General features: G+C 34.9%; 4 protein-coding genes across 4 annotated transcripts in view; 2 read left to right on the forward strand and 2 right to left on the reverse strand.

Annotated features, from left to right (window-relative positions):
• LOC104712279 (probable sodium-coupled neutral amino acid transporter 6) lies at window positions 229-2,390 on the forward strand. Its single transcript, XM_010429137.2, has 5 exons — window positions 229-848; window positions 952-1,104; window positions 1,204-1,407; window positions 1,490-1,955; window positions 2,052-2,390. The coding sequence occupies exons 1-5, from the start codon at window positions 269-271 to the stop codon at window positions 2,170-2,172; spliced, it is 1,524 nt and encodes a 507-aa protein (XP_010427439.2). The 5' UTR covers window positions 229-268; the 3' UTR covers window positions 2,173-2,390.
• Window positions 2,443-4,451, reverse strand: LOC104712280. The gene is made up of 6 exons (XM_010429138.2): window positions 4,295-4,451; window positions 4,112-4,178; window positions 3,407-3,514; window positions 3,209-3,307; window positions 2,939-3,064; window positions 2,443-2,774 (listed from the first exon to the last, which is right to left on the reverse strand). The coding sequence occupies exons 1-6, from the start codon at window positions 4,322-4,324 to the stop codon at window positions 2,626-2,628; spliced, it is 579 nt and encodes a 192-aa protein (XP_010427440.1). The 5' UTR covers window positions 4,325-4,451; the 3' UTR covers window positions 2,443-2,625.
• Window positions 7,881-9,442, forward strand: LOC104712281. The gene is made up of 4 exons (XM_010429139.2): window positions 7,881-8,099; window positions 8,744-8,872; window positions 8,956-9,129; window positions 9,232-9,442. Exons 1-4 carry the CDS (start codon window positions 8,019-8,021, stop codon window positions 9,316-9,318), a joined length of 471 nt encoding a protein of 156 aa, XP_010427441.1. The 5' UTR covers window positions 7,881-8,018; the 3' UTR covers window positions 9,319-9,442.
• The window catches only part of LOC104715705 (BTB/POZ domain-containing protein At3g56230-like), a 1,782-nt gene continuing 1,487 nt past the window's right edge, over window positions 9,486-9,780 (reverse strand). Inside the window, exon 4 of the mRNA XM_010433089.2 lies at window positions 9,486-9,496. Within this exon, the coding sequence (XP_010431391.1) occupies window positions 9,486-9,496 (11 nt within the window). The remainder of the gene's footprint in view (window positions 9,497-9,780) is intronic.

Genomic DNA, 9,780 nt, shown 5'->3' on the forward strand with positions numbered 1-9,780 from the left:
CCCCCGAACTTTTAAAACGATATTTTTGGAGCTTATTATAAATATACTTAAATTTAATAAAAATTATATAAACTGAGAAAATGAGATCAGAAACGGTAAAAACACACTTGTACGTGGCCACTTTGTCGTCTAGATGCATTCGTCCTGGTCCTGAAGAGTTCCAAGTGACGGAAGTCACATATAGTCGTATTTATTTTCAGCTACGTGACGGAAGATCATTTGGGTGATCTCACTGACATGATAATAGACCAGCCTGTCAGGTTTCCCAATGGTCAAATATCATTTTTCCCTATTTTACCCCCAAACGGCAAACGATGAAGGCAAAAATACTCCCAGGGTATATCTGTACTTTCCATTACTAACCGTGTTATATGAAGCCGTTTCCTCACACAACAACCAAAAGATAAAGCTTCTTCTTCTTCCCGCCGGCAATATTTTTAAGTTTCTCCGGCGGTTAGTAAAAAAAATGTCACCACAGATCAAAACTCATCTCTTACCAAAGCAAGAGCCTTCTTCTTCTTCTTCGTCGTCTTCGACTGGGAAGAATGGATCATCTACCTCCGGCGTCGTTTTCAACGTGTCGACAACTATAATCGGAGCCGGAATAATGTCAATGCCGGCGGCGTTTAAAGTTCTCGGAATCATCCCAGCGTTTCTGATGATCTCGATCATAGCTTGGCTTTCAACTATCTCCGTTGGATTCTTAATGAAATCAACACTCGCCGGAGAATCAACTACATACGCCGGAGTTATGAAAGAGTCGTTTGGGAAAACAGGATCCGTCGCTGTACAGATTGCTACGATGGTTGCTACTTTTGGATGTATGGTCATCTTCTCCATTATTATAGGTAAAGACTCATCTGGATCTATCTTTAGTGTTGAGGTCTAGTTCTGAGAGCTTAACAACATATTTGTGTTATGTTTATCTCTCTCTCTCTCTCTCTCTCTCAGGAGATGTGCTTTCGGGTAATGACGATAATGGATCTGAGCATGTTGGAGTTTTGCAAGAATGGTTTGGTGCTTACTGGTGGAACACGAGAATCTTTGCTTTGTTGTTTATCTACTGCTTCGTCTTGCTTCCTTTGGTCTTGTGTAGACGTGTTGGTAAGTTTCTTATCATCTTTGTGTTCTTAGAAATCTTATAAACTATGCATGTGTATGAGATTGTTGATTGTTTTTTTTTTTTGTAAATGGCTTATGTAGAAAGATTGGCATTTAGTTCTGCGGTATCGTTTCTTCTTGCGGTTCTATTTGTTGTCATTAGCTCCGTGCTGGCTATCTCAGCGTTAGTGAATGGGCAAACGAAGAATCCAAGACTGTTCCCAGAGTTGAACAATGGAGGATCGTTTTGGAAACTCTTTACAGCTTCCCCTGTTATAGTAACGGCCTTCACGTTTCATTTCAATGGTTAGAAACCTATCTCTTTACACCATTCTCTGTTTTTTGGTCCTGTTTCTTAATTTGGTGTTGTGATGAATAATTAATGCAGTTCATCCAATTGGATTTGAGCTCAAAGATCCATTACATGTGATCCCAGCAACTAAGATCTCTGTCATCTTGTGCGCTGCCATATACTTCGCCACTGGACTCTTCGGGTATCTCCTGTTTGGAGATGCAACCATGTCAGATATTCTAGTGAACTTTGACCAGAGCTCTGGTTCTTCCATTGGTTCTCTTCTCAATGATGTTGTTAGACTCAGCTACGCGCTTCACCTCATGCTTGTCTTTCCTCTCATGAACTTCTCATTGAGAGCAAATCTAGATGAACTCTTGTTCCCCAAGAAGCCTTCCTTGGCAAATGACTCTAAAAGATTCGTCGGACTCACTCTGGCTCTACTGATTTGTTGTTTCTTGTCTGCAATCGCTGTGCCAGACATTTGGTACTTCTTTCAGTTCTTGGGATCAACCACCACTGTTTCAATAGCATTTATATTTCCAGCCGCCATTGTTCTAAGGTACATCACCTCTGTCATCTTTACTATACACCTTTATTTAGATGAAATTTCCTGCAAAATACTTATTTAATTTGTTTTTGGATTTTGAAATGGCAGGAATGTCCATGGTGTATCGACTTCAAGAGAGAAGATCGTAGCAGCGATAATGCTTGTCCTTGCAGTTGCTACTAGCATTATTGCTATTTGGACAAATTTATACAGCCTCGCAGCAAACTAATCGTTGAAAAAAGTTTTGCAAGCAGTCCCCTCTATGATCACTTCAAAGATATATGTAAAGTCATTAGCTTTCCCTTTCTTTTGCTAGCATTTATGTTTATATTTTTTGTGAAATAGGTTTTGTCAGAAAATGCAATGTAATAGCTATAGGAAGTGCAATATTTGTTGCTATGTACTTGAATCAGGGAAAGATAAAATTGTTACAATTCTTTAAAACGTATCTTCTTGCATACCATTATGAATGAACAAAGAACATATGAATCAGACAGTATTGAGAATTGAAGCTTGATTTATCTGAATCAGACTATGTATTCCTTTCATCCGGAACAACAACAAAAATGAAGAGTTCTATAAGATGGAAAAAAGGAAGACAAAATGATATAGTTCTTCAAAAGCTTAGCACTACGGTCTATGGAGATACCTAGACTTACGATCCTTTTTTCTAAAGAATATCTCAGTTGGGAGACACAGCGAGGTTTTTATCATCTAGTTTCTCAAGTATGTTTGACTTGTATGTTGAAATGTCTGAATCCTCCAAGGAATCTGGAGTCGATTTGACAATAGAGAGTGCTCCATTAGAGTCCAGGAACTTGGCAGCTTCATCTGTAGTCAAGGAGAGTTGAAAATTCAGATGCATTTGGGGAAATAAACATGCTCAAGAGGACATTAAAGGAGTGAGCAATCCTGAGGTTCTTCTACCCCAATGAATCGATGAAATTGCAGAAGTAGAAGAATTACTAAAAGAACGTGATTAAAACAAAACTTGCCTGATTTAGAAAGAGCAGCAAGCGCCTTGAGAGCTTCTTTCCTTGTCTTGTCATCTTTAGCACTTCCCAACATATGTAGAAGCTCTTGAGCCCCACCCATCTCTACAACCTTCATTCTCCTTTCATCTTTATAAGACCAAACCAAATCATTACAATACAACAGCCAGAAACAAGTTCAACCACTGGTGAGACCAAATAAGTAAAGATTCAATCCTTTCTCTTTTTCAGCAAACAATCAGAGAGTAATTCGAGTTAGAGAGAGGGGCTTACCATCAATGGCGAAACGGGAAAGCCTAGAAGCTCCCATTCTCTTAAACAAGGGATCCTTCACATGTAAAAGCGATATTGATTGCTGAATCAAGTTATCACCTAAGACAGTAAGTGACAGTCAGTAAAGTTATACATACAACAACGATTTCAAGATTAAAAAATGTAACAAAGCTGGTTCCGAACTAGAGATTCACATACCCAAGTAAGGGAAAAACTGGTATCCGATATACGTAGCTGTCCCAGCAAAGAAAATTTTGAGACACCAGCCTATTTTCCTCTCAGCTTCTTCCTCCAATGTAAGGTCATCTACAATCAAAATGGAGAAGCAAAGCCAAGAACATCAACAACACACACACAAATCTAAAGGTCTTTTTCTTTCTTCATTGTTGAGAGTCTAATTCCACACTCTCTTCTACTCTTATGGATCTTTCCCTCATCATTGAATCTAAGAGTAAACTACGAATTCATCAATACTATGGAGTGAAAAGTTAAGGACGTCAACACACCCAAATCTAAAGACTCTTTACTTCTCTGTTGAGTCCAGTTCACACTCTTCAGGAACCTCCTATACTCTTACGATCTAGTCTTTATCATTGTATCTAAACGATTAAACTAGAAATGCATCAAACAAAGCAACCACTTTGGACTTCAATTACAACTACTGAACCAAAAAAAAGCTCTCATCAAATGCATCAAACAAAGCAACCAGTCTCATCTTCATCACTAGTGTGAAGTGAGTATAGACTTCAATTACAACTACTGAACCAAAAATCTCCTCACGATTCCAAATCAAAATGACTACATTCTGAATCTTATTCTAGTGCAAAATTTAAGCCCACGAGACGATCTACTCACATACTATTACAAGTCACTGAAGCATGGAGAGAAGGAAAAAGGAGGCACCTTTCTTGTTCACCGAGGAATAATTCCGAGATCGAGGATGATACGCGTTTCTTCCTCCGCGAAAATGCTGCAAAATTTGACTTCAGGTAAGAGACGAATCGGTGACGACGACCCATTAAACCATTGATGACGAGAAAGGCACAGAAAACGCTTAGAAAAGGTAAAAGGATTTGGGGAAATTACATTAGCTAGGCGAGCAGCAAGAATCCGCATGACTTGTCAATGCTCGAAACCTTCTTCGTCTTCTGATTGCGTCTGTATCGTTTGCTCTCACTTATGTAACTCCAAAGCATCAGGTGTTCGTGTTTCATTGGGGTTTTGACAAAAGCTTCTTCGATGAGCTCAGTCTTTCTCTCTCTCTGCGGTGCAAAAAAAAAAAAAGGCTAGAGAGAAACGTTTGGGCCTAAAAGAGCCTGAAACATATTTTAATGGGCTTCTTTTATGCTTGTATCTTGAGACTTTTATGGATCCCTGCGTTAGTTTTTTAGTTTTTTTTTTCTCTATATATGAGACGAGATATTTGTTAAAGGAATTCATAATGATTGTTTAAAGACGTACTGTCTTATAATTAAGAACACCATGGCATGTAACCCAAATACTATTAATAGAATTTATTTATCTATATTGAATTTCTTCAGGCATGTAATACATATATGGTACGTGTAAAAAATATAATATATCAATTTGAAAACAAGGAGTGATGTTTGATAGCCAAAAGCCACCCCCGTGACCTAATTCTCTATGATAATTTTGTCACTTAGAACAAGAGAGTGGGGCAGATGGAATGGGTTTTGTTTTTGTACATTCTTTGTTAAGATATGTTTCGTTTTTATTTTTGTCCTTTTGGTCCTTTCTAAAACTTCAATTACAGTCCATATGCGCTAATTCACATTTATTTGGAGTTCTTTTTTTAACTAATGAGTTGTCTTTTAATTACCATGTAAACGAGAGAGAAATTGTCACAATGCAGCAAGCCAAGAATATATGTATGTGGATTAACACCGTACGTTTAACATATAATATAGCGGTAATTAAACTGATAAAATTACCGAAGTTAGATACATGCATGAATCCTTTCCCTAATACAATGGAAGCCTTCTAATGATCTCTTCACACGTGGTATTTGTGTAGTAGCCTCTGCAGTTTTGGATTTTCCAGTTTTTTTTTCTTGTTTTTTACTTCGGTCACAAGATTTTTCAGTTTTTTGTTGTAATCATAAAATTATCAAAATATGCAGTTAGGTGTCATGGAATGATATTTGATTCGGACAAGGGAATACGATACATATGAGGAGAAGACAAAGGATATAGAGCTGTCAGGAACACGAGACTTTCTTACAATTTTTATATTTTGTTTTTATATACTTATTATATAATAAAAATCGAAGGATGTATATACATAACAATAATATATGAAGAAATGAAATAGTCTATTAATTCTGATACTTGGTCACTTCTCACTTTTAACCCGATTTTTTTTTTTTTTAGTAACCAATTTGACTGCCAACAGAGCCTTTTTGGGAGGGTGGTGTACTGGTGTCATTATCCTTTTTAGTATAATCGGTTTGTAAATAATACATACATAGTCTTTTATCGGATGTCCCCGAAGGGACTAATACACACATGGTCATGCATATAATTTTCAAAAGAAATGGTATGATACTATTTTAAAACTACATATGCAATTTTGTCACTCTTAATATTTTGTGACATTTTTTTCCTATGTGGTCATTTGTTTAGAAAAGTATCTATGCATATTGTTCTATTCTTACAATTTTTCTAGACGATGTGTATACCGACTGATGTTATCTTGATTAATTAATTATAGTGTAGTTGTGACACATTATAGTTGTATATTTTTGTCGTCTATAATAGTTGTAACTTAAAAAGTACAATCGACTTATTTTGTAAGCGTCAAAAATCAAAACTAATCCTCTATAAAGAAAACCCTATTTGTTTTACTAACCCAAAAAAAACTTGAGTGTTATATTTTCTTCAAACAATGCAAATTCAATCTTGTATTTACAATAGCGTGTGGACGGACACATACCCACTTCTATCAAAGCCGAAGTAAAACACAAATAATACGCAGCAGTACAAAAATATATTTCTAGTAGAATATAAGGGAAGAGACAAAATCTCCTTCGCATATGAACTTTTTAATGTCTAAACTCTCTCGCTCACGTCCCTTTCTCTCTACTCTCCATGACAACAACACCATTTATTTCTCAACTTTAGAGATTAATAGGTTTTGTTTTTCTTTTTTTACATCGTGAATTTGTGCATGTGAGTGTACTTCCCGAAGTGCAAATCACGTGAGTGCCAATTTCTTTGACAAATCCCGAGCAATTGAAACCCTAAAAATCTATCGTTTCTAATCAAAAAATTAATCAATTAGGAGAAAACAGTCTGTAAAAGTAGAAGTATATGAGAAATGGTAGGGATATCTATGATCAGTCTATATGTGACAAGAATGAGAGCTTCCCTATTGTGTAGAGTGTTTTTTTTTTGTGTGGTGATGATTCACCGGCACACGTGAATTGATGGGTACTTATATGTCCTTGTGGAATATAGACCATTCTATACCCTTATATACTCATCAGTCATCACAATATTGCATACTCTTGTGTAACTTTAATTTGGTTTTCTTTTTATCAAAGAGGTTTATATTGAATGAATTAAATCAATGGTTCCCTTAATTAGCTTAGTTGTAAAACTAATGTTTGCAATGCTATTACCCATTAAGTCATTAACCCCCAAAAAAGTCCAACTCTTATAAGTATTCTAATCTACATTTTGAATTTCGACGTTTTGAATAATTGATTGTACTTAAATAAAATCAATGTGACAAAAAAAGAAGACATCTATCAGATAAGATAATGATCCAACAGAAAGGAAAACCAAGTTGTGGGTATAAGAAATGGAATGTATATATGCAAATGCATGCACATATATAAAGGTACATATATGGATATATATATATATATATACAAGAAGATAGTGGATAGGTGATCAGAGAGAGAGAAGGGTATTCATAAGATCCCCGTGAGGAGTGTTTGGAGGCATTCCAATATCACAACTAACATTCTTCTGTTTGCTTTTATCCTCTTCTTTAACTTCTTTCGATGCTCCTCTTTTTAATAATTATTTAGTATTTATATATATATATATATGTACAAACATTTCTCATATAATTTCTTCCTCCATCACGAGCTCATATGATTACTATTTAAGTTCTAGCCGATCTCCTCGTTTATCCATATACTATATGTAGACTCAAGAAGAGAATTGGTCATGACCAATCACGGCACAATATTGTAGATCATGATAAGCATAAGAATCAATTCTCAATCGAAAAGGGAATACCAAGAACATGCACTTGAATCTTTACGATTCACAATTGGATCGTAGTTGTATGTATCTTAAAAATGATGACTTTACTGTATTAAGTTGTGTTATTGATTATCGAGAGATTCTGAACCAAAATCCACGCCTATCTTGAGACTAGTGAATTGTCGGATATTCTTGCAACTTAAGTTATGCTGTGCATATGCCAATTTACATTAGTTAAGTTTTGTTGTTTTAAGAGTAAAATACATTAAATTAATGCAGTAATATTCTCACGTATAATATTATATATATATATATATATATATGTGTGTGTGTGTGTGTGGAATATCGTGTAATTAAACATAGATGCAAGCAAGTAATTCACGAGATACCAATCGAATTTGTCCGTATATATCACATATCGTAGCGATAAATAGAGACTACACGGTAGACATGTGAGAGACTTTGAAGAAACTCAGATCTCTACATCATCATTCTCACTCATATACACTTTCTCTATATACATAGACGAGAACCGAAGAGGAATTGAGAAGGAAAAGCCAATTAAAGCATATAAGATGGTTTCGAGGGAACACAAGAGAGGCTCCTCTCTTCGTGAGAAGTTTCATTTGCTTCGTTCAATCACTAATTCTCATGCTGTAATCAGATTCCACCATTCTTTTTTCTTACCTTTATTTACTCCAACCCAATTCGATTCTTCTATGATCATAAATTAAATTCAGTCCTACTATTTATATATTTACTATATTTATGTGTATATTTCATTAGATGAACATTCATATTCATATATGTCCACATGCCAATTTAACCTTACGTGATATCTCTATCTTTCTTTTCATTCATTAGAGAGATCAAACTTGTTTGTTCAAAAAAAAAAAGATCAAACTTTACTCCGTTCATATATTTCTGAATATATACATTTTGTCATATGAATATTTAAATATATATATATATATAGGTATGTATTGAAACTCTGCTTTGACGAGTATCAAGAAACTCTAAATTTTGACTAGCTAGTCGATTTGAGAAAAAGTAAAAAAAAAAAAACTATATATGAAACATCTATGTTTTGAATTTTTTTCTTATTATGTTCAATTTTACTTCTCCGATCAACAATATATATATATTACTTGGTTCACTCCTAATCATATTAAATATATTTTTCTAACAAAGATACATATATAAAGGGGCAGAGCATCATCGAGAAAAGGGACTAAACTTGTCATTTTGATTATTCAAACTAAACAGTATCGCTGATATATATGCAACGCATGTTTTGCAGGAGAGTGAAACATCGATCATAGTGGATGCATCAAAATATATCAAAAAGCTTAAGCAAAAAGTCGAAAAACTCAACAATGAGAACATGTCTGAGCAAACATTCTGCGACCCTTCCGACTCAAATCCTATGGTATAAACATACAAAGTATCCATTGATTTCATTTATATTAAGAACCATTGACTAATAATTTTTGGGTTATTGTATATTGGTAGGTTACAGTGGAAACCCTAGAGAAGGGGTTCATGATAAAGGTAATGTCAGGGAAAAATGAGGAAGGCATGTTGGTTTGTGTTCTTGAAAGCTTTGAAAATCTTGGACTTGATGTTGTTGAAGCTAGGGCTTCATGTACAGACACATTTAGCTTGCATGCCATTGGTTCATCACATGTAAACACAGTTCTTCTTCATCGCCATCATTATATAATAATAATTACTAACGAATGTAAGGATATTTATTTTACTTTTTGTTTTTTGAATACTTACTTACAGAATGATGATGGAGACAGCATGGATGCTGAAGCAGTGAGACAGGCAGTGGCAGAAGCGATCAGGACCTGGAGTGATAGCCATGCATAACCCAAATAAAAGTATTTCATTCGTATCTATAGATATTTATAAATTTGTTTGACCTTAAAAAGGGATCTTAGTCAGACATATGATTACGGAAAGAGAAAAAATCAATTGTATGTCTCTCTGATTATTCAAATTTCTCAAGTAATTAATTTCCGTGGCACCAAAAATAATTAATTCATCACTAATATGCGAATACTAGTATAGCTTGATCATATTAGAGTTTCAAAAGGACACTACTCCTGTTCTCTTTTTGTCTTTTCGTCGATTCGATTTCAAAAACCTTGGCTAGGTAACGTTTAATCGGTCCTTGTTGGTGGTTTAATGAGCTTATTTTGCATTGTTAGTGGGCTTGAATATGGGCCATTTGTAAAAAAACATTTTTTTACATCGTAAAATTGGTCCGGAGCTTCGAGAAATCAGATCAATTAATTAAACAGCTATTACAAAAAAAAAAAAAAAAAAAAA

The sequence above is a fragment of the Camelina sativa genome, chromosome 9 (genome assembly GCF_000633955.1).
Source record: "Camelina sativa cultivar DH55 chromosome 9, Cs, whole genome shotgun sequence".
NCBI classification, from domain to species: domain Eukaryota; kingdom Viridiplantae; phylum Streptophyta; class Magnoliopsida; order Brassicales; family Brassicaceae; genus Camelina; species Camelina sativa.

Excerpts from the sequence above, each read along its gene's own strand:
- LOC104712279 (XM_010429137.2), top strand. The coding sequence starts at position 269 with ATGGTCAAATATCATTTTTCCCTATTTTACCCCCAAACGGCAAACGAT. Across the intron at positions 1,105-1,203 it reads GGTCTTGTGTAGACGTGTTG|AAAGATTGGCATTTAGTTCT; the intron begins GTAAGTTTCTTA and ends TGGCTTATGTAG. Across the intron at positions 1,956-2,051 it reads CCAGCCGCCATTGTTCTAAG|GAATGTCCATGGTGTATCGA; the intron begins GTACATCACCTC and ends TTGAAATGGCAG.
- LOC104712280 (XM_010429138.2), bottom strand. The coding sequence starts at position 4,324 with ATGCGGATTCTTGCTGCTCGCCTAGCTAAT. Across the intron at positions 3,515-4,111 it reads TTCCTCGGTGAACAAGAAAG|ATGACCTTACATTGGAGGAA; the intron begins GTGCCTCCTTTT and ends TTTTGATTGTAG. Across the intron at positions 3,065-3,208 it reads TTCCCGTTTCGCCATTGATG|ATGAAAGGAGAATGAAGGTT; the intron begins GTAAGCCCCTCT and ends GGTCTTATAAAG.
- LOC104712281 (XM_010429139.2), top strand. The coding sequence starts at position 8,019 with ATGGTTTCGAGGGAACACAAGAGAGGCTCCTCTCTTCGTGAGAAGTTT. Across the intron at positions 8,100-8,743 it reads CAATCACTAATTCTCATGCT|GAGAGTGAAACATCGATCAT; the intron begins GTAATCAGATTC and ends CATGTTTTGCAG. Across the intron at positions 8,873-8,955 it reads CTTCCGACTCAAATCCTATG|GTTACAGTGGAAACCCTAGA; the intron begins GTATAAACATAC and ends GTATATTGGTAG.